Genomic DNA, 23,499 nt, shown 5'->3' on the forward strand with positions numbered 1-23,499 from the left:
ATCAAAGGCAGAGCCAGCTGGAAAACCCCACAGGGCTCCCCGGAGCAGGCACCACGTGCAGCCCCAATGGGAGTAACAGAAGGGGCTGCCGGGCCTGACTGCCCCCCAGGAGCTTTACCCCGTGTTCCTTCCCTTCCTCCTCACAGCAACACCAGTGCGGAGGGTAAAAGTGAGGCACAGAGAGGCAGAGTCACGTGCCCAGGCTGCCAATGCGGGCTGACGGGACCCGGCCAGGATCTAAACTCGGGGCTCTCAGGCTCCACTCAACAGAAGACAAATGGTTAACCTATCCCATCAGACCCTCAAGGGAGGGCCTACGACACCCTCTGCCTCGAATCCCCTCCCCCTCCCCCTGACTCGAAGTCTGGTTTACAATTTCACTGGGGTCTTTTACACACTGATGCATCTGTTGGTCAGAAGGAACAGTCCTAGGGGGACAGAAACAAAATGTCCCAGGAGTTCAAGTCCTAGCTCCTCTATCTAATCTCCGCGGCCACACAGCCAATCCCTTCGCTTCCCTGAGCCTCAGCTGCCCTGGCAAGCTGGGGTTCATAATTCCTACCTCACAGTATTGGTGTGAGGTCTACATGGGATAGCAGATGCTACAGTTCATGAGAAGCTGCAAACATCAGATCTTACTTGTTTTGTGAAATTCTGAAAAACATCTTCCTCCAAGGAGGTCAGGGTAGGATGCAAAGTACTCACCACTCCTACATCTTCTATGGGTAGAATCTGGACAAGACATGACAAGGGCAACCCTCATGAGAAAAGCGAAGTAATAAAGTAACATTCAGAGTGAAGCGTGTGTGGATGCCAGGGGAAAAGCACATCAAACGTGTATCTGCCTGAGTGGGAGAGAGCACATGCATGAGGCACTCCTTCTCTCTCTGCACCCTTAGCCGTTGCTCAGTGACTACACAGGACGTGGTGTCACTGTCTCCCCAGAGCTCCCCACAAATGCCTCAGGGTAAGGGAGCCAGGAATATAGGAGGCAGCCAAGGAGGCCTCTGGCCTCTACTTTGGATTCCTATGGGTTCAGAAGGCCACTATGTTCCCAAAGCCTGCAAAATGGTTACGGGCCAAAGTCTCCTTGCAAGCTCAGCAAACTCCTCCCCTGCTTTAGTTAACAAAGGCAGCAGAGGGAAGAGTGCTCAGGGGGGTCCACTTGCAAGCAGTACTCGATGGGTGGGGTGGGTCCTCCAGTTTTCAGCTACACCTACTGCCTGGTACCTAGCTCTAAATACCCGACGGCCGGGGTCAGAGTCCTTCTACCCAGACCCCAAAGAAGGTGGAACACCATCCCCCTACCAATGTTTGTAGGATCCGCTCCAGATACACAGAGGCAGTACCAGAAGCGGGGTGGGGGGGCTCCTTCTTCCAGGCTAAGAAGGCTCCAAACATCCTGAGCATTTCTCCATTAAGTTTCTGGGTCCAAGCCTGAAACCTTGCGGACAAGTCAGAGCCACCAGGACCACCCAAGCCACCCTGTGGAAGGAAGCTCTCCCTGGGGCTTCCCATCCCTTTTCTGGAAGAAACCACCCTAGATGCTGCAGGCTTTTTGCCTCTCTGGGCCAGCTGATGCATGTCCTGACACTTCTACCCACACAAGAGGGAAAGTGGAAGTCCTTGGGTGAGACCGTCCGATGTGTGTGTGCCAGGGGGAGGGGTTCTCCTCTCCAGGTAGATGGGGGAGGGGATGGCAGGCTGGGGGCAAAGGACACCCAGCTCGGCCCCGGCGAGGAAGGCGTGCGGCCCATCCGCTGCTTCCCGCCAGAGGGCGCCATTGGCCCGTCGGCTCCCAGCGGCAGGCACCGTAACCGAAGGTAAACTCGCGCAACCACGGAATTTTCGAGCCGGGGAAGACCGGGTAGCCCCCGGCCATGGGCTCCCTGGGGAAATTTCAATCCCGAGAAAGCTCAGTGAGCTGGAGGGACGGAGCAGCTACGGGAGGAGCACAAGGAGATGCCAAACCTCCCACCCATGTCTGGGGCACACGAACATTTGAAGGCATGACCGAAGAGTGACGCAGCCCCATGGGGTCCGGAGACCCACAGGGACGCGTGCCCCTCCACAGACGCAGCGCCGGCGGGTGCCCCCGTCGCCACCCCGCGGCCGGGCCTGGGCCCAAGCAGCCGCTCAGATCAGGGGCGCCTTCGGACCGGCAGGCCGCTCGGGGGCAGGCGGACGGGGCGGGCAGGGCGCACCCGGCCAGGCCGAGACGAAGAGGCCCTTTCCCGGGCCCCAGCGACCCGCCGAACGTAATCCTGCGGGCCTGGCGGGCGGGCGGGCAGGTGGGCAGGCGGGAAGGGGAGCGGGAGCCTCGGGGTCTGCAGCCCCGAGGGGGTTGAGGGAGTTAAGACGCAGACGTCCCCGGCTGGCTGCCCAGGGAGGGAGGGGACAGAGGGGCCGGTCTGCCTGCATTCCAGGACGCAAGCCGCAGCTGCACCCCTCACATTCCCAAACCAGCCCGGGGATGCAGGACAGGGGCAGCCGCGGCCCTCCTCATGTCCCCCAGACTGTGGCTCTGGGGGACCTAGGCTGACCCACTGACACATGACACCCTATAATAAGCTAAAGAGACGCAATGAACCCCTTCCACGTCCACCTCCAATGAAGTATAAAAACAAGTTAGACTCTCACAAGCCTGGCTTCCTCCTACCCAAGCCCTGGCCATTCTTGAGTGTGTGATAAAGACTGCCAAGACCAGGGCGCCTGGGTGGCTCAGTCGTTAAGCATCTGCCTTCAGCTCAGGTCATGATCCCAGGGTCCCGGGATCGAGTCCCACATCGGGCTCCCTGCTCAGCGGGAGGCCTGCTTCTCCCTCTCCCACTCCCCCTGCTTGTGTTCCTGCTCTCACTGTCTCTCTCTGTCAAATAAATAAAATCTTTTAAAAAAAAAAAAAAGACTGCCAAGACCAGAGTTGGGCAGATGCCAAGAGATAAAGGTCTATCATCCACCAGGACCCCTCTAGTGGGGGAGGGAGGACCCAGGACTACTCCATTCTCTCCTCCCAGGCTCTAAAAACACTAGATGTTAGAACGCGCACAGGGGGATTCTGAGTCACACAGATTCTGCTCAGTGAACAAGCTGCTCGGCGGCCAAGCTGCTCAGCTGGGCTGCTTAACGGTTCTTGTGCCCCAGTTCCTTGTCTGTCTGATGGGAATTCCACCATTTTACTCACAGGAGCAAGGAATATCATGAAAAAATGGATACACAGTGCTTGCTTAGCACTGTCCCTGGAAGAGAGCACACTCTCAGTAACTTGCTAACCTGAGAGGAGCTGGCTCCCAGAGAGATGGTGAGCGCTGGAAGGGAAGAGAAGGCGCCTCCCCTACCTATCCCAGTCCTGAGGCAAAGGATGAGCAGTTAGGGGCACCACGCTGGGGAAAAGGAAGCCACCCTGGGGAAAAGGAAGCCACCCTGGAGAAGGTTCCGCACCAGGTCTCCACGGACGGGGCAGGTACACTCCCACTCCTCCACCAGCAGCGCAGCGCTGAACTAGAAGAGGAAGGGTCCTTTAGCCTTCAGTAAGAGCCCACCTCAAAATGCCTTGTATTCTTGAGGCTTGACCCAGGAGAGCCCGCCCTTAGAACTCAATCTTTTCAAGACTCCACTCCCCCAACCTTCTTTCCGCGGGCCTTAACTCAGCTTTCATCACCCCAGGGCAGGGCCTGACACAGTTTCCTTAGGAGCTGACAAGCGGAAGGAAGGAGCAGCGAGCACCACCCCGAAAGCTCCAGCACAGGAGGCAAGGGGCTGCCACAGCACAAGGTCCTTCCCCACAGTCCACAGCCAGCTGTCCACCCCTGCCATTTAGTATGAGATTGGACTCTGAGAGACAGCAGCGGCTCAGCAAGTCCCTTTCCCACAAGTCCTAGAGAGGCCCCGTCTCAGGCCTGTCTACCCTGCTGGGTTCAGAACTCGGGGCAAGGGAAATTTCAGTCTCCCCCCTCCCCCTGCTGACCACCTGCTCTGGGCCTCAAGTGTCAGAGAAGAAGCTGCCTGCAGTGAGCAGGCTTGGCCCTTCCTAAGGAAGGAGCTATGTAAACCAGCAGCTCAGAGATGGTCTCATCTCAGCCCCTTTGCTGAGACTCTTCCAGATTAGTAAGGAAGCAGGATAAGAAGGTGGGTCCCCCTTCCCCCCAGCCCTGAGCACATGAGCAGTCAGAGCAGAGGTAATCTAATCCACAGCGGGGTACTTTTACTTGGTGAGTAACTCCCCAGGAATGGGGAGCTGGGTATATTTATCCTGATAACTGTCCTCGGAGGAAAAGCAGATCTGTGACCAGTAAGGGGCAAGCCACAATTAGGCCCAACCCGCTCTGCCCCCACTGGGCCCAGGGACCCAGGGTCTGGACACTGACTAGGAGGTCAATCTCCTGGAGGGGCCTTCCCTTCCAATTTGGGTGCTTGTCCACTGTCTCCTCTCCAAGAATTAAGTCCTGGAGAGCAAGGGCCTTGTCTATATTGCTTGATGCCTCTCCCCAGAAGCGGGAATGATGCAGGCTGTGAGGAGGAAGAGGAAGATGGGGAGAGAGCAGTGAGCAGAGAAAAGCCAATGCAGAGTAGGAGCCAGGATGCAAGGGTTTCAGGCCCAGTGCCTGGCAGCACGTCGAACCACCCACATGGGTCATCCTCTCTTCTCTGTCTGTAAAATGGGCAGAACCCAATTCCTTGGGAGCAAGCTCTAGGGAGGAGAAAACACAACTTCAGGTAAGACTTATATAGCATCTCCGAGCTCTTTGGAGTTTGTCTAAATCCAAGGAATTGCCATTATCTGAATCCCAGACAGGAACTGCTCTCCCTAAGGGGATGGATGAGAAACAATCAATACTTAGTGTCATTTAAATATTTCATAGCCGTGCCTGGAGGTTATGAAGACTTAGCCACCATTCTCCTTCGCTGACTCATGCCTCACTCAACAGGAACTGCCATTTTACTGTCTCAGCTCTAGAGGAAGTGTGGGCCGGGGGTGACACACGGGAAACCAGGGGGACAGGCCAGAGTCTTCCAATCTGCTGCCGGGAAAGCTGGGAGGTGGCCCTTAGGGTAAGGCACTTCTACCCTGGGCTTCCCACATGCCAGAGGAGGGTGGTTTCCTGTCTGCCGAGGAGCCCTTCCTTGCGGGACTGATAGAACATGAGTGTGCCGGCTGGGTCACCTTTATTGGGTGCCTGGCTTGTGCCCAAGGTCACAGAGCACAGGTAACCGGAGACTCGAGAGAATAAAGGCCGAAAGGCAATTCCAGAAGTCACCCTGAGCTCCCGGCAGAAGCCCAAGGGCACCAGGCCCCATCTGCACCAGGCCCCCACACAGGGGCCCCCCCGCACTGATCAGGCCCCTGGCTGCTACTGAGCCTTCCCCAGGCAGTAGCAAATGGGAGGAGGCGCCCAGATTTACCCGGCACACCTCCCAGCAAGCCCAGCAGCAGGTACGAGCTGGCCAGACTGCAGTCTCTTTTCTGTCGTAACTCATCCCTCCGTCCGGAATCAGGAGGCCCCGCCCTCCCCCAGCGGTCCCAGAATCACCGTGGAAGCATTCCATTGGTCAGATTTCATTCACCTCTTCGGGTCATCCAGAAGACTGCGCTTTTTAAGGTCAAGCTAGGGCCCAACTCCAGGCCCATACTACAGTTCCTTTAACGCCGATTTACATACAAAAAGAGCCTCAAACCCAAGAGGCTCAGGTGCTGGAAATTTTCTTAGCTCTTCCACACCCACTCCAATCCACTCCTGCAATCAGGCTCTCAGAGGCCAGTCAGTCGGTTTCCGTTGCAGGGCAGGGCGGCTCCTTGGGCCTCTCAGCCCCGCTAATCACCACCAGAGGTTAGGAGGGGCTCAGAATGAGTCATCTGCCCTACAGAGACCCGAACAGAAAGTTCAAAAGTTTGCCTGTTGCAGGGATGAGCCACGGTTTTTGCAATGTTTGTGCATTTGACAGCCATAGTTACCCACTCGTTGCCAGTCAAGTTCTGATCAATGAACACAGCCCGAGGTGGCCACAGAACGGGCCAGTGCTTCCTGATCTCGGGCAATTGGGCCATGTCCCGAATTCAGCTCTCTCCCTCCTGCCTTTCGGGTTTTCTGACAGCAACCCTAAGAGCTGCGGCCCTCCCTGGCTCCCACACTTCACTGGCGCATTAATTCTTCCCTTCCGGGTGCTTCTCTCATTACTGGCTTCCTTTCTTTTCATCGACAGCTGAGACCAGTATCCAAATCCAGGCTCAGCCCCTTCTCAGCCTTACCTGCAGCCCCTGCCCAGGTTCCCCAACTCTGACCTTTTCAGCAGACACCAGCGGTATGAAATTCTGGGAACTCCCTTTTTCGTGTGTGTCACCTTGCCCACTAGACCACACACCCTATGTTCCTGGGGCAGAAACTCCCTTCCCTTTCGCTAGATCCACAGCACAAATACCCTCATGAGCCTCTCCTACAGTGAGTGGATGTGTGCCAGGCAAGGGGGGAGTCATAATGCTCAGACACGGATGGCCCTCTCTGCCTGGAGGATAAAATCAGAAGCCCCGGGGTTGGCCCCAAACGAGCTTTCACCTCCTCCTGGAGCATACTCACTGGAACCTGCCTCTCTAGACAAACTGGGCCCCCTCTTCCCTTTCCCCAGCTGTGTGCCAATATTCACGATACTAAACATGCCTCCCCCGCATCTTCTATCGGGCTATCCGTACCCCCAGGGGACACATGGAGGCCAAGGGGCACAGGAACCACCTCAGGATAAATATATTCTGAGGATCAAATTTACTCAGGAGAAAGAAATTTAAACCACTGCCCTAAAACAAGCAAAGCTACCTTATGAAGCCAAAGGTGAAAGGCAAATGAATTGTAAGATAAAAAGTAAGGCTTCAAAGAGACTCTTTGCACATGCACTTGGGGACTTTGGTGAACAATTTTAAGCAGGACCACAAAGCCACCCCTGTCCATACCACAAATTTGGCTGCTCTAGTGGCACTGGGAGTGGGGACAGTCACATAGCTCTCTGTACACCCCTGGCATCCCACCCACCGGGCAGTGTGGCAGAGGGGAGAGAAGCCCCCCCAACCCCCCAGTAGACTAGTGAGGCAGATAGGTTGGAGCTCCACCACTCACCAGCCTGGGTGGGCAATTTAGCTAGATCATTCTGGGCTTCAGCTACTCCGTAACTCAGAGAACACACGGTGAGGAATCAGTGACAAAAGCATGCAAAAGCCACCATGGTGGCTGGGGAGGACCTCCTGGGCCCTCCCACTGTGACACAGAGGAGACACTCGGTAGATAAACCCACATCACTGGTTTTCATCTCCCTTAAGGATGGGAGGGGCGGAGGTGGAGCCAGGGACAGCGGCCAGAATCTTGGGAGCTATGACAGGCCCGTCCCTAACTCAGGCCTCCTTGCTGAGCAAACCACTGACCTCACCCCTCAGTGCCTGGGGTTCAGTCCAAGTCCTCCTCAGAGTACATCAGCTGAGCCCAGAAGCCTCCAACTCACTCCCTAGCAAGGACAGAGGCAAGAGAGAAGCTGCAGGGCTCCAGCACCTCCCCCCCAACCCCGCAACGGCAGGCAGGCCAGTTCTACTGCCTGCCGGGAAGTCACAGCTGTCTGACAGCCCTGTGGCTTTGAACCTGGAATAGCGACAACAGAAGGAGCTGCCCAAGCTCCACAGAAGCTCTCAGCCTCTGAACTCCCAGAGGAGCGAGCCCAGGACAGAGCAGCCTCTGCTCAGGCCACCGAGGCTCCAAACCCAGCAGAGTGCCACAAAGGGACCCAAAGACAGGGCCACAGGGACAGGAAGAAGCTCAGACAGGGGGAGGGGGAGAGGAGTAATCCTTACGGGCCTCACCGCCCCATCTTACAGATAAGGACAAAGAGGCTCAGAGATGTCCAGTGAGCGTACTCTACAGGCAAGCGGAGTCCCCGTGAGGGCAGCTCGGCCTGACTCCAGAAGCTCATCCTCGTTCTTTCCATGACACCCCACCAGGAGAGGAGCGATTGCTTCCCGTAGCCATCCCTTGTTCTGCCTGTTGCCACCGTCCTGTGTCCAAAGCAGTCTCCGGAGCCCCTCTTGCAATCCAAAAAGGCTGGCCACGGGGTGCTGCCCCACCGCTGCCTCCTCATGAGCCCCTTGCTCTTGGTCCCCCCACCCCCACCCCGTCTCAGGCAGGGTCCTGAGCCACTGCTGAGCCCCTGGTGGTGGCCCTCAGAGCTCAAGAACTCAGAGAAGGCGGGAGGGCCGCAGTCCAGGCTAACGCGCTGCTGGGCTGACCCGCCTGAGTGTTTCCCTCCCGGGCCGCACCGAGCACTGCCAGATCTGAGTGGCATGACACAAGACGGGGCTGGCCCGAGCACTGATCTCTGACCTCTCTGCCAGGCTGCCTTCTTACCTGGATGAGAGGGAGGGCCCTGGGCCATCTGTCTGGAGGGCACAGACAGATCAGTGGCTCCTCAGCCCCCACCAGAAACAGGCAAAGGCAGCACGAGAATCATCAGGGCTCCACTGAACTCGCTGAACAGCCAACTGAGGCACAGACAGACAACTGGCCTACACTCTGCAACCCAGAGTCAACCTAGGTCTTCCTTTAAGATTTTATTTTTTTGAGGTGCGCCTGGGTGGCTCTGTCAGTGAAGCGTCTGCCTTTGGTTCGGGTCATGATCCCGGGGTCCTGGGATCGAGCCCCATGTTGGTCTCCCTGCTCAGCGGAGAGCCTGCTTCTCCCTCTGCCCCCCCAACTCATTTTTTCTCTCTAATAAATACATTTAAAAAACTTTTTAAAAAAGATTTATTTGAAATAAAGGGAAAGAGTGTGCGTGCAAGTGGGGGGAGGGGCAAAGGGAGAGAGAGAGAATCTCAAGCAGACTCCGCACTGAGCGCAGAGCCCCATACGGGGCCCAATCCCATGACCCAGAGATCTCGACCTGAGCCGAAACCTAGAGTCAGGCGCCTAATCGACTGAGCCACCCAGGCACCCCTAGGTCTTCCTTTAATAGATAGCCCCACGTCTCACCCAGGCATTTAACTCTTCCCAGCAAAAAAGTGGCTGGCCCTGGCTTCCATCCATCCATCCCATCCATCCGTCCATCCTCTGTAAATGTTCTTCCCACCTCCCACTGGGGGCAAGAGGGTGTGGAGTGCACTAGCACCCCGGGGGAAACACAAGCCCAAGTCAGGAGCTGGCCTCACACCGGTTCTCACGCTGGCTCTTAGCTGTGAGGGGTGCCACCAGCCCTCCTCGGCTAACCCTCATAAACTACTGACATTTGCAACTGATTTGCTTTTAATTTTAGAAAATAAACTCAAGTGGGTTCAAGACTACTCCATGACTGTCAGTCCCACCCACATGTGTTCAATCTGCTTTCTTTTTTTTTTTTTTTAAGATTTTACTTATTTATTTGACAGAGAGAGCAAGAGAGCACAAGCAGGGGAAACGCAGAGGGAGAGGGAGAAGCAGGCTCCCCGCTAAGCAGGGAGCCAGATGCAGTGCTCGATCCCAGGACCCCAAGATCATGATCTGAGCCAAAAGCAGCTGCTTAACCGACTGAGCCACCCAGGCGCCCCTCGCTCTGCTGGGAAGTGCAGAGAGTCCCAGGCACACCCTCAGAAAGAAGGATGGGCAGCATGTGATCCTCATCTGTCCTAAGTGTCACCTGTAGGGTATGTCCTGGTGGAAATAAAAGTTGGAACCACTCTCTGAGATGGTCAAGAGCTCTGAGAAGGGGCAGATGGGAGAGAGAGAGACTGGGCCAGCCGCCCCCATGTTCCCCAGTTGACCCCCAATGACACTTTCACTTCCCTAGAGGGATCAGCCTCTTGGTCTCACAAATTCTGGAAGCCGTCTGCTTCATTCTGGGCAAGACAAAGCTCTCCAGAGGCCATTTGGCAGCTGGTGTCACAACTGATGGTTGGCACGTCCTAAGTAAGAGGGAGAGCCCATCACACCCACAGAAGCCCTAAGTCCTATCTTAGCCCCTCCAGAGCTCCCCACACTTGCAGGTGGCTTGGTGGGATGGTGTCAATGATCTTCAAAGGAAGGATGCCTCCAGCCATTATCCTGAGGAGGGCAAGACGAACTTCTCTGGAAGCCCAGATCCCTGCCAACTCTCCACATTAGGAAATCAGCCTCGTCCTGGACAGGGAGGGAGCAGATGCAGGCCACAGTCCTCCTGGCTTTGGCTAACCAGAGTCACACTGGGAAACCACAATAGAAAAGAAGGCAGGAAAGATGGACTTGCCAGAAGCAAAAAGCATTCAGGGAGACGTCTGGGCTGTCAGCCTCGCTGGCAGAGCTCACATGTAAGGACATGAGGGTGCAGAGTAGGACAGGGTGGGAACAGAACCAAAGTAAGACCCTGTAGTCTGCCTGCAAGAAGCCCACCAACCCCAGAGCTGAGACAACGACCAAGTGAACACCAAGACTCTGTGCCCCGGGGCTCATGCAGCAAAGGGTCCCACGGCTCCAGCTTGACTTGGCATGGCTGGCCTCCCTCCACCAGGCCCAGCTGGTTACACCAGGACACTGATGCGGACGAGGGGAAAGTATCCACCCCAGTGCTGATTTGGATTTTATTGCAGGAGACACTCTGAAGCCCTGGGAATCCAACCCAGCAGAGCCAGGGCAGATGGGAACTGCAGTGCCCGGCGGCCATAATGCCCAAAACATCACACAGGAAGTCTCCAGTGTACATACACATTATATTCCAAAAGTTTGCTTGGAAGCTGGATGTGAACCATAGGGAATGTCTTCTAATAGAAACAACGGTCTGAAGGGAAGATTTGGGGGACTGTTCAGGTAGACCATTTTTATCATTCGCTCCCCTGGACGCCAGGCTCTACAGTGTTGGCAGGGAATGCTTGCTCACTCTGAGGGGCCACAGGGAAGGCCCACCTGGGGCAGGGGGCAGGCCAGCATGACCCAGGAGCATCGAGCCCCGCCGTTCTTTACTCGCAGTACCTGCCCTGCGCCTGGCAGTGTGCCGTGCACCAGGGGGTACAGCTGCCCCAGACGCCCTTGGTCTAAACTTCCCGAGGATGGACCTGGCAAGAAATCCTGCGCTTCTGTTCCCGAACAAATGTCTGGGGAACCAGGGAGCCTCATGGTTGACCTGACACCCTCTGACCTGAACAAGCCTGCCAGTGAAGGCTGCTGCCCTTCCTCCTGTCTACCTCGGTAACCAGAAAGGAACTGGTCACCGAGCAAGTCAGCGAGTGATCAAACACCACCCTCGCACTGCCCTCTCTCACACCACTGTTTCTCCTTTCCAAAAGTGGAAGCCTCGGTCCCCACCCACCCCGCCCTGTTGTGCCCCAGACTGCAGTGTCTTCCTCCATGGGCGCTGTCCCTTGGTTGGGGTTGGGGTTGCCTGCAAACAAAGGGGGTGCCTGGCCCCATTCCACGTTCTTACTCCAAACCAAGTTGAGGTACGAAGAGAGATGAGAGATGTCAAATCTCACGGACTATGAACAGTAACTCCAGCTTCCACGTGACAGGGACAAATCTTTTTTTTTTTTTTTTTTTTTTAAAGATTTTATTTATTTGACAGAGAGAGACACAGCGAGAGAGGGAACACAAGCAGGGAGAGTGGGAGAGGGAGAAGCAGGCTTCCTGCGGAGCAGGGAGCCCGACACGGGGCTCGATCCCAGGACCCTGGGACCATGACCTGAGCTGAAGGCAGACGCTTAACGACTGAGCCACCCAGGCGCCCCTCAGTTCCTTTTTTTAAAGATTTTATTTTTTTTTTTGAGAGAGAGCATGAGAGAGAGAGCATGAGAGGGGAGAGGGTCTGAGGGAGAAGCAGACTCCCTGCTGAGCCGGGAGCCAGATTTCACAGTTCCTTACCTCTCCAGACCTCCCTATCTTCCTGGTGAAATAGGCATCATAAAGGGCTAAGGGTTGGCCCAGATCAATCTTCCAAGATCTCTTTCAGCAATGAACTCTGATTCTTCTCCTTCCAGGATGAGGGGGAAGGGGGGCTCAGGGAGACAACAGAGAATACAGCGAAGGCCACCAGCCCGGGGCCTGCAGGCTGCACCCCACTCGCCGATGAATGTGGTTATGCTTTTTAAGAAATCCAAGTTTGTCTTAAGAAATCCAGAGATTTCACTTGAAAGCCAGGATTTCTGGCTTTCTGGGAGCGAGTCAGAAGAGCTAGCAATACCGGTCTACTCTCCTGCAGGGTCACCATTGGCTGCAGCATGAAATCTAGCTTTCTCCTTTGGCCCACTTCATCCACACACAGCACCTACCTGGCCTCAGCAGGTATGTGAGTTTGCAACACAACGTAGTGTGGGTTTTGCAGCTGAACAACTTCAGTTCAAGTCCCAGCTCTGCCCCTTGCTAGCCCGGCACCTCTTTGAGCCCAGTTCCCTTATCTATAGGACCGGCGTAACCACAGCCCCTTACATCATGCGGATGTGGAATCCCCAAGCCTCACTCAAGTCATTTGGAGGAAGAACTTAGATAATGAATAGAAAGCCTATCTGGCATATCACAAGCACACAGTCAGTACATATCCTTTGTGCCTACCTCACCAGGTCACAGCAGATGACAGATGGGGGCCGAGTGGCTGTCCCACCCATAAAGCTGACATCCCTGACTGCCCCACCTGAGCAGGTGAGAGATAGCACCCAGCGCTACAAGCCATGAGCAATCGCAGAGAAGGTGCTCTGAAAGGTGTCAGGCGGGCAGCCCAACTCCACCACACAGTGCCCCCAGATCCAGTTGTTAATACACCAGGACCGATCACTGGTCTCTACCAACAAGGAGATCTTGGCTAAAAAGCTGACAGGCTTGTGCAGGACCCAACCAAAACAGTGATCTCTCTCCCTGGCTACAGAGCCATCCCCGAGTTCAAGGACTTGCCAAGTGGGAGCACCTGGAGTGCCCTGTGCTCAGGGCATGGGGAGCTCAGTGCACAAAGCCAACAGCAGGAAGGGTACTCACTGCTGGTCCTCCCGGGAGTCCAGTCCAAAGTCCGAACTTCCGGCCCCACGGTGCCATCTGCTCCCACAATCCAAGCTCCGAGGAAGGAGGCCCGAGACGGGCCGGGGTAGTCCCTGCTACACATGCCCATCTAAGGGCTCTAACTTCTAACTCAGCCAGAGAGCTCAGCCTTTGGAAAAGCACCGACACAAGCCCGCCCTGGACTTGCTCCAGGCACCCTGAGTGTCAGGCATGACAAGTGCTTGCCTGCTCGGTGTGGCCTGCACCTGGCCCCGCATCCCCCCTCCTCCTGCTGACTCATTTCAGCACCCCACTTATGGGGCAAAGGGACTCCTCGTTCCCCCTTCCAGGGTGACAGAGGCAGAGAGCCCCCACAGCAAAGGAGCTTAACCTTGCTCCCTCTGAACCTGACGCCCACGGATAACCCTCCAAGGGATGTGCAGACCACCTGAAATAACACACAAAACGTCTTGTGCGCGTCCCCACAGCATTACTCTTGGGAGACAGCTCATAATAGTCATGGTCCAAAGGGGTCGGGAATCCACAAAGGTGATACCACTGAGGTGATACCAGTGAGTGGCCGCTCTATGCCTTCAACTCACTGTCAGGTCCTTGGAAGGCAAGTCTGACTGCCAGGGCTGAAGCAGCCTCAGCTCCACCTCAATCCCAGGTACAGATTCCGGAAGGAGCCTTGCTGGGCCCTGACCCAGGCAGCACACGCACTCCTCTCCAGCAAAGATGCCACCAGTCAGAAGGCACGAAACAGGCAGGGGAAGCCCCACTTGGGTATCCAAGGTTAACCTTGAAAATGGGTGAGCTCTGCATACCAGTCCCACCTGCCTCCTCCAGTTCCTCCATCCCTCATCTTTACCAGTGGTGGCCCCAATAATGTCCACGAACAAGTACTATGCACAGGTGCCATGCTGAGCACTAGAGAGACAAAGATACGGTGTCTATCCCTGGGAAGCACTAACTGGTGGGAGACCATCATAATCCAAGCAGGGGGAGAAGGAAGGAGGGGCTTTCCGGCAGATGGAGGAGCAGAGGCAGAGGTGAGAAACAGCCTGGCAGACAGAGGGGGCTGGAGCTCAGAGTACAAGTCTCAGCTTGGTGGAAGAGGAGTCAAGGACCCAGGGCCTGTTGTGGAATCTGGACTTAGAAGGGCAAGCCACGCAAGACTATGGGCAGGGAACAGGGAAGGCAGGACCAGGCTTGCATTCTGGATCACTCAGACAGCATGTGTAGCAGAGAAGGGAGGGAGGGGGGCTCAACTGGAGCAATGCTCTAGATAAAACTAGGTAAAATCAACGAGACCTGGCAATGGAGTGGCTGAGAAAGAGGGAGGAACAGAGGCATCCCACATTTGTTTCCTGTGGGAGGCTGGAACATCCAACAGATGAGACTGCAGGTCAGGAGAAGGAGCAGGGCGAGGTCAGGAAGGAGCAGGGAAGGGTCAGCAATCGAAGACAGGCAGGACACAGGGCCACAGAGCCAGGCCCGAGGGACTTACTTTTCCCTTGGCCACGTCACCTATGAGTCTCATAGGGGCCCAGAAGGTAGCTATTTAGGAAATGATACAGTATGGCCTCTCCAGTTTGCTCTTCCTTTGAAATCAAGGAGTTCTCCCCGCCGGGCCTCGCGGGAGCTGTAAACTACAGGCAGTCTGCTCTGGGGGTCCTCAGAGTGCCCAGGAATACTATGGGCTCCCTTCCTTGGCCCACTCTTTTGGTGAAGTCTGCCCTGAAATCCAAATACAAAGGTAGCTCCATCCCCCAACAGCCTCCCTCCGGAAGAGGGACCAGGCTAAGAGCGTTATCATTGGAACCAGGTCCTTCCTGCCATGTGAGCACGTGGGCTCACCACTGGGGCCAGTGAGCCCAGGATGAAATCTCAGGCCCCAAACTCTAGGGGAAATGCCCGTCCAAACTGGCCCAGGGCCCCAGCACAGAAAGAGCTCAACATCTGCCCTGAGGATAAAAGAAGCCCCAGAGATGGCCCCACCTCAGCCGTCATACCAAAGCCACCCCAAAAGATCATCCCACTGAGGAAGCAAAGGCTAGTGACTGTCCTGGGCCTTGCAGCTCAGACTGATTAGTTTGTAAGATCAACTGGGAGGGAGGGCACAGGGTGCCAAATCATAGCCAACAAACTTAGCACACACACACAAAAGCCTCCTCCCTCCAGCCCTCTGCACGCGCTGTTCCCTGAACCTAGACCACCCTCCTATCTTCTTTACCATGCTCAATCCTTTCATATCCCTTGAGACTCATCACACTTCAGTTTCCTCTCCTACAACATGAGGATAAAAAAGATCTGCTTTGCCTACCTAAAAAAAAGGGATGTGTGGTTTTTATGATGGGGCCCTCTTCTGTAAGAAATTCCCAAATCTTATTATGGAATGGTATCTATTTAAAAGATGAAGGTTTGGGCCTTTTATAAATGTCAGCATTCCAATTAAAATAAACACACAACAAAGAGTGAGCTTAGGGTACCATTTCCTCCAAAAGCCCTCCCCAACCACATTCCCTGCACAGGGTTCAAGGCCCCTCTCCTTTGATTTCCCAAAGCACCATGCACTTCCCCTATGAGAGCATGTATCCTCCAACTGGTAAGAACCATCTGCCTGAGTGTCCATGTCCCACCAGCCTGTGAGAGCTCAATGAGGACAAGAACTGTGTCTTTACCCATCTTCACCTCCTCGCATTGAGCAGAGCCTAGGACATAACGGGTGCTCTGCGGACAAGTGCTAAACGAATGAATGACCCTGCCAAGCCCATGCCCGGCAGAGACCTGCCCCACCACTTCAGTCTGTGCTCCTTCCAGGCCCCAGTGAGCACTCACTACACACAAAGCATGGGAAGGGTAAGCGACACATGCGCACAGGGCCCAAGCCGCTCTATTCTTCTCACCCAGGAAATTTCCCTCTACAGTGATCTAGTTACCACCACCTCCCCAAACAGCACCACGCTCACCCTTAAAAAAAAAAGAAAAAGGAACACGCCACAAGATTTTGTGGCCGGAGCAGAGCAGCCCTTTGTGGGTACTTAAGATTTAAACTCACTGTATGCCTGTCTAGCTTCTTCCGTGGCGGGGGGGGGGGGGGGGGGGGGGGTTCGAGTCGGTGATGTGATCTGCTCCCAGGAGGGAGGCACCCAGAGGGAGTCTGCATAACCCAAGATTTAAACTCACTGTATGCCTGTCTAGCTTCTTCCATGGTGGGGGGGGGGGGGGGTCGAGTCGGTGATGTGAGCTGCTCCCAGGAAGAAGGCACCCAGAGGGAGTCTGCATAACCCAGGCAGAGCCAGGCCCTGGGACTAGGTGGCACTTTCACTTGGTGCTGGAGGAAGAGGAGGAGGGGCATTCATTAGCAAGCGACAGGGCAAGAAAGAAAAGGGAGAATGGCAGCCCTAGCGCCCCGCAGATCTCATCTTGTCACACCTCTCCCCATGGGGCAGGGGAGGCAGGAGACATAAGCTGGAATGTGAGGTTTTCTGAAACGGTGCCACTGGAACGTGTTAGCAACACCAGCCACGGGCTCTGGAGCCTGGAGTGGCTGATAGCATCATTGATTATCATGACCGAGCCACAGAGGAGCTGAACCACAAAGCATACCCAGAAGACAGCGATGCTGAGGGAAGCTCCACGGGCAGGGAAAACTAGCCAGAGAAAGACAAGTTTTTGAAAAGGGAGAGGGAGGGAAAAAAAGAAATGTTTTGCAAACATTTTTTATTAATTTCCTTCAGTTTTAAAAGGCCCTGTTTATAAAGGAACAGAGAGAACCAGAAAATAAATTTGCCTAACAATATAGTGTGAGCTCTATAATACATATAGAAATAAAACTTAGGACAACAGTAACACAAAGGACAAGAAAGGGAAGTGGAAATAAACCGCTGTCAGGGGGCGCCTGAGTGGCTCAATCGGTTAAGCGTCTGCCTTCGGCTCAGGTCATGATCCCGGGGTCCTGGGATCGAGTCCCGCATCGGGCTCCTTGCTCCGCGGGAAGCCTGCTTCTCCCTCTCCCACTCCCCCTGCTTGTGTTCCCTCTCTGACTGTGTCTCTCTCTGTCAAAAAAATAAATAAAATCTTTAAAAATAAATAAATTAATTAATTAATTAATTAATTAATTAATTAAACCGCTGTCAGGTCTTATGTTGTATGTGAAATGGTATTACACGACCTGACGGTAGACGGTGACCAGCCGTACCTGTAAACCAAACAGCAACCACTAAAAAGGTCAAACCAGTGAAGTATGGCGAAATAAGCCAACAGTGGAGAGTCAACGGAATCCTAACAAATACTCAGTGAATCCAAAAGAAGACAGGAAAAGAAGAATAAAGAACAGATGGTAGAGGGGCAACTGGATGGCTCAGCAGGTAGAGCATCTGATTCTTGATCTTGGGGTTGTGAGTTCAAGCCCCACGCTGGCACAGAGCTTACTTGAAATAAATAAATAAACAAACAAACAGATGGTATAAATAGAAAACATGGCAAAATGATAGATTTAAACCCAAGCATATTGGGCAACCCTCTCAGGTCCCCTCCCTCCTTGGGAGCTTTGTTCTATCACTTTGCTATTACTCGTAAACCTTGCTTTGCTGCCCACCAAGAAAAAAAACAAACAAAAACAAAAACAAAAAAACCCAAAAGAAACAATAAACCCAATCATGTTGATAATTACTATAAATGTCAGAAAATTCCATATAATTAGATCAATTAAATCTCTACCTCAATTAAAAAGTAGAGATTGTACGACTGGATAAAAATGCAAGATTCCATATATGCTATCTATATGAAACACTTTAATTACAAAGACACAGATAAACAGTTCTTACCAGTTTGCTATGCACAAAACAATGGAGAAAATATACCACACTAATACCAAGAAAGTTGGATTGGTTCTGTTACTATCAGATGAGGTAGACTTCTAAGCAAGAATACTACCAGAGATAAAAAAGGACATTTCATAATGATAAAAGGTTAATTCATCATGAACATGTAACAGTCCTAAATGCATACAGACCTTCAAACTAGATGAAGGGAAAATGGACAGAATGGAAAGGAAAAAGGGGACGTCTCAGTGGCTCAGTCGGTTAAACATCTGCCTTCAGCTCAGGTCATGATCCCAGGGTCCTGGGATTGACTCCCGAATCAGGGTCCTTGATCAGTGGAGAGCCTGTTTCTCCCTCTGCCTGCCGCTCCCCCTGCTTGTGTTTGTGAGCTCTCTCTCTGTCCCTGATAAATAAATAAATAAATAAATAAATAAATAAAATCTTAATTTAAAAAAAAAGAACTGAAAGGAAAAAGAAACAAATCCACAATTGTGCATGGAGATTTCAATTCTTTAACTGAGAAAGACCAATAATTGAGAAAAAGCCCTTCAAAAGGAAGCCAGAGGAAGACCTAAGAAAATGATCCAAGAGCTGAAAAGTACCAAGACATAGAGCCAACAAAGTGCTGGTCTGAGAAGCACAAGAGATCCCAGGCCTTTGCTCACCACAGCAAAAGGGTGGAGGGGTGGCCATAGAGCAGGAAAGGCTCCCCTCCTTTTGCTGGGTCCACAAACCTCCCCCAGAGGGAGGGAGGCACTTCAGTTCACATCACACTCCCCAGTGGCTTTCAATCCCTGACAAATCTGATGGGGGTCAGGGTTCAACACCACCACCCCCCATGCAACTGGTTGATCATTTTCTCAGTTACCACACTCCAAAGCACACTGTGATCCACATATACAGGATACACACGCACACGTGCAGGAAAGCACACGTACGTGCACACCAGCCTGACTCCTTTCCTCCTACCTCTCTAGTGGCCCTCAGTGGCATCACTGAGTAGGAATCAGAATGGAGTCTAAGGGTGCAGGGTGGCTCAGCCTCTGACTCTTGGTTTAGGCTCAGGGCCTGATCTCATGGTTGTGAGCCCAGCTCAGCGTGGAGTCTGCTTGAGATTCTCTCTCCCTCTCCCTCTGCTCCTCCTGCTCATGCTCTCTCAAATAAATAAATCTTAAAAAAAAAAAGAAAAGAAAGAAAGAAAGAAAGTCTAACCAAAGGGCCTGGATGGGACACAGTGGGCTAAAGCAGCCTCCAGATTCCAACCCTGGCTCCACCACATACCGATCCCGGGACGCTGAGTTCCCCTCAGGCAAATCCCTTACCTTCACTGTGCGTCACTGGCATCCACAAGAATACCTACTTTGTAAGGTCATTATGAAGGGGAAATAATGCAAGTAAGGCACTTAGAACAATGTCTAGCACAGGGTAAACATTATAGTAATGGTGGCAATTATTCAATTATGTAAATATATATGCGCTGAGAAGATTTTACAGAAATGCACTAAAATATTAATTGTGGTTCTCTCGGATTATCTCTGTGAGTTTTCATCATTTCCTTCTTTGCATCTCTGTAGCCTTTTTTTTTTTAAAGTAGGCTCCACACCCAACGTGGGGCTCAAATTCACAACCCTGAGATCAAGGGTCACATGCTCTACTGACTGAGCCAGCCAGGCACCCTTGCAGTTTTCAAGTTTTCTACAATGAACATGTATAATAACATTGATAATCAGGAAAAAGACAGTTAAATATTAAAAGTAAAATGGGGCGCCTGGGTGGCTCAGTCGGTTAAGCGGCTGACTCTTGATTTCCGCTCAGGTCATGATCTCAGGGTCATAAGATTGAGCCTGTGTGGGGTTCTGCCCTGGGTGTGAAGCCTGTTAAAATTCTCTCTCCCTCTGCCCCTCCCGCCCCCCTCACACACTCTCTCTCAGGAAAAAAAAAAAAAAGATTCTCTCCCTCTCTCTCCCCTCAAAAAAAAAAAAAACATGAATATGATTAGTCTTTTATTAGGCATTTACAACAATATAGAAAAATAAACTTTACAAGCAGTGAAGAGACATAAAGAACAACAACAAAAAACTGAAAACAGGTATGCAAATAAAAACTTGAACACAAATGGTCACAGCAATACTATTCACAACAGCCAAAATGTGGAAACCACCCAAACATCCATCCATTGACAAATGAATAAACAAACTGCAGTATACAGACATACAATGTAATATTATGCAGCCATAAAAAGGAATGAAGTACTGATTTATGCTAGAACATGGATAAACCTCAAAAACAGTATGCTGAATGAAAGAAGCCAATCACAAAAGGCCACATACCATAAAATTCCACTTATATGAAACATCCAGAATAGGCAAATCCATAGAGACAGAAAGCAGATTAGTGATCACCAGGAGTTGGGGGAGGTGGCAAGGGGGAAAGACTGCTGAATGGGTACGGGGACTCCTCTGGGGGTGATGAAAATATTCTAGGGGCAGCTGGGTGGCTCAGTGGGTTAACTCTTGATCATGATCTCAGGGTCGTCAAGCCCCCCCATCGGGCTCCACGCTCAGTGAGGAGTCTGCTTCTCCCTCTCCCTCTGCCATGCCTTCCCCACCTGTGCTCTGTCTCTCTCTCCAAAATATAAATAAAACCTTTAATTTAAAAAATAATAAAATAAAATGGTCACTTGTATGTTATGTGAATTTCACTTTTTTTTTTTTTTAAAGATTTTATTTATTTATTTGTCAGAGAGAGAGAGAACACGAGCAGGGAGAGAGGCAGGCAGAGGGAGAAGCAGGCTCCCTGCTGAGCAAGGAACCCGATGTGGGACTCGATCCCGGGACGCTGGGATCATGACCTGAGCCGAAGGCAGCCACTTAACCGACTGAGCCACCCAGGCATTCCATGAGTTTCACTTTATTTAAAAAAAAAAACAACAACACAGTGAAGGGTATGTATATCATCTGGGTGCTTACGCATTTATAAATGTACAGAAAATGGTTGGGAAAGATACACACCAAACTGTTAACAATATTACTAGTTACCCCTGCTGGGGAAAGGGCAAACATTTTCTCTCTTATGCCTTTTGAAAATTTTTGTAGGGCGCCTGGGTGGCTCAGTCGTTAAGCGTCTGCCTTCGGCTCGGGTCATGATCCCAGGGTCCTGGGATCGAGCCCCGCATCGGGCTCCCTGCTCCAAGGGAAGCCTGCTTCTCCCTCGCCCACTACCCCTGCTTGTGTTCCTGCTCTCGCTATCTCTGCCTCTGTTAAATAAAATCTTTAAAAAAAAAAAAAAGTTTAAAATTTTTGTAATAAGCATGTATCTTTTTGACATAAAAACTTTTTACAAAAGTAACAGTATCAGATACAAAATGACAGGAGAAAGGTCCCTAGAGAAAAACAAGCTTCAGGCTACACTGTGGCAGGTGTGTAGTTCTAGAAATGAAGAAAACCAGGACCCTACATATTCCTCAAAAAGGGTAAGAAAGAGGAAAAAACACAGTTCTGCTCTACTACGGAGTGTTCTGGGCAAGTGCTTTCTCCTCAGAGGGCTTCGGGCTTGCCCACCTATAACAGGCGTGGATTGAACCTTGTGATTTTCAAATGTTTTTACACTGTTATTTTCAATGTTTTAAAAAGCCTCAAAGCTCCTTGTGCAATTGCAGTCTTTGATAAAAATCCAATATAGAAACTGATAAGAAGTGCGTCACTCTGACTGAGGAAGGTAATGGGCTGGAGACCCCCCACACACACACACCCGTAGGGGATATCCTAAGACTTCTTCCAGCTCTGTCAGTGTAGGGAGGCGTCTAAGGAAGACTAGATGGGTCCAGAACCACAGAAAGGGGAGCGCTGACTCATCACACCCAACAGAACATTCAGAGGACAAATCTCACAGGCAGAAGCAGCAAGGGAGGAGAGGAAGGGCAGAGTAGAGATGATGTCCAAGCCAGAGATGCCAAAAGGAGCTGCAACCAGCAACACCATCAACAGCCAGTGACCAGCAAACCAAGGGTCCCAGGGGGACAGATGGACTGTGACACCCCTGGCCCCCATGCCTCTGAACGAGGTCAGGCAGAGAACAGCTATCTCCAGGTCAGCATTCCTGCTGCTCTCGGGGCGCAAACAGGATGTTTGGAAGCAGATGACCACAAGTGACCACAGGAAGCTGTGACAACCGCCTCCAGGTGACACTTCTCTTCTTTCCCCAGCTTGTTTCCGGCGTGGATGCCTCAGGCAGGCAAAAAGACTTCAAGTACTGACTTCCGAGTGAAAAAAGGGGCAGAAATTCTTGGAAAGTTCAGGACACAGAAGAGGCCATCTGAGCTGGTGAGGCAGGGAGGAAATGAGGCCACCACGCTACCCAGCAGCTCACCCCAAGGGTGCAGCTAGGCTGACTCTACTAAGGAAGGGTGAGGAAGCCACACATCACTCACGGCGCCAAGACAGGCAACATGTGACCAAGCAAGCCCAGCAGGGTAGCCACGTCGGGTCTCTGAGGCACGGCCTCTCCTTCAAGCCCACCCCAGAAGAGCCAGGCCGACTTGGCTGTCCTGGACTTCAGCAGTGATGAGAAACCACCCTAGTGGGTCAGCCAGGCCAGGAGTCCAGGGGTGGAGGATGGCAAATCCAGAGGAAACCAAGTGCAGGCCATGGGACACTCCCATTTCCACCTAAGGAAGAGGAATGTTCCTGGAAACAGAGAGCGAGGAAAAGCCTGGCCAGGACTCTCTGAACCACTTCTACCTCCCCACGAAGTTGAGGGCTGACCTAACAGATTCACTGCCCCTAAAAAGTCCCAGAGGCAGGCAGGGCAGCCCAGCCACTGGGCCAGCTTCTTGCTATTAGCTGGGTTCACTCAACTGACAAAAACCTCAGTTTATGGTCCAGAAAACCAAACTCTCCCTTTCCTTCCTGCTACTAGGAGCCTCAGTGGCCTAGACCCATCCTGTGAGGCTTTAGAGATGTCATGGAGCATCGTTCACAGCCTTCCTTGACCAGAGGAAGGCCTGTGGGTTCTGGGAGAAGCCCAGTACTGAACCGGAAGTGGATCCCAGGGCCGCTCTCTGTGGCAACTCTCATACGTTAGTGTTAGATGAGCAGTTGGTATAAACCAAGCCACTGAGAGACCTCTTTCCCCAGTCACTTCCTCCTCAAAGCCACCAAAGAGGCTCTGGGGAAATGCAACATCTTACAACCAAAACTCAACTTAATAACACCAGCACTAGGGGACAACCATTTCATCTGCAGAGTTGCACCCCCAAACTCTCTACCCCACAGGGCCATGAGAGTCCCAAATCACATCCTCCCAGGAGATAACCCAAGTCTGATTCCTCCCTCAGGCTCAGCTAATTGGTCAACCAGGCTCATGTGCACTAAATGTTTGCCACCTGTCCTCTTTACCCACTACTATTCAACACTGGGGAAAAGTAAAAAAAAATTAAAAATTAAAAATAAACACGTTTGCCACCAAGGCCACAGCAAACACAGGCAGCAGACTGGTCAAGTGGAGAGGTGACAGAGAAGGCCAAGGCCATCGCTTCTTGGCCTTTTGGCTAAGATCAAATGTAGAGAAAGCCAAGGCCCCCAAGCAGTGTTTCGATTATTCCAAGCAGGAATGATAATAACAACCATCAACATTTATTGGGTACTTTATTTTTAAGATTGATTTATTTGAGGGGGGTGGGAATCTCAAGCAGATTCCCCGCTGAGCACAGAGCCTGACACGGGGCTCAATCTCACAACCCTGAG

The 23,499-nt window shown here is 52.4% G+C and overlaps 1 protein-coding gene across 5 annotated transcripts in view; it reads right to left on the reverse strand.

Annotated features, from left to right (window-relative positions):
* PXN (paxillin) overlaps positions 1 to 23,499 on the reverse strand; it is a 47,786-nt gene that overhangs the window by 14,141 nt on the left and 10,146 nt on the right. For 2 of the 5 annotated variants that reach the window (XM_064578489.1, XM_064578488.1), the window contains exons 1-2: positions 5,563 to 5,641; positions 640 to 732 (exon numbers count right to left, since the gene is read on the reverse strand). The exons of 1 other annotated variant lie outside the window; for it this stretch is intronic. In XM_064578489.1, coding sequence (XP_064434559.1) covers positions 640 to 732; positions 5,563 to 5,626 — 157 coding nt within the window. In that variant the 5' untranslated portion in view covers positions 5,627 to 5,641. Of the gene's footprint in view, positions 1 to 639; positions 733 to 5,562; positions 5,642 to 23,499 lie in introns of those variants that run through there. 2 more of the 5 variants (XM_045887510.3, XM_045887512.3) reach the window with 2 other exon arrangements.

The sequence above is a fragment of the Mirounga angustirostris genome, unplaced genomic scaffold (genome assembly GCF_029215605.1).
Source record: "Mirounga angustirostris isolate CCGP_5_RB_7025 unplaced genomic scaffold, mMirAng1.0.hap1 SCAF_14, whole genome shotgun sequence".
Taxonomy (NCBI): domain Eukaryota; kingdom Metazoa; phylum Chordata; class Mammalia; order Carnivora; family Phocidae; genus Mirounga; species Mirounga angustirostris.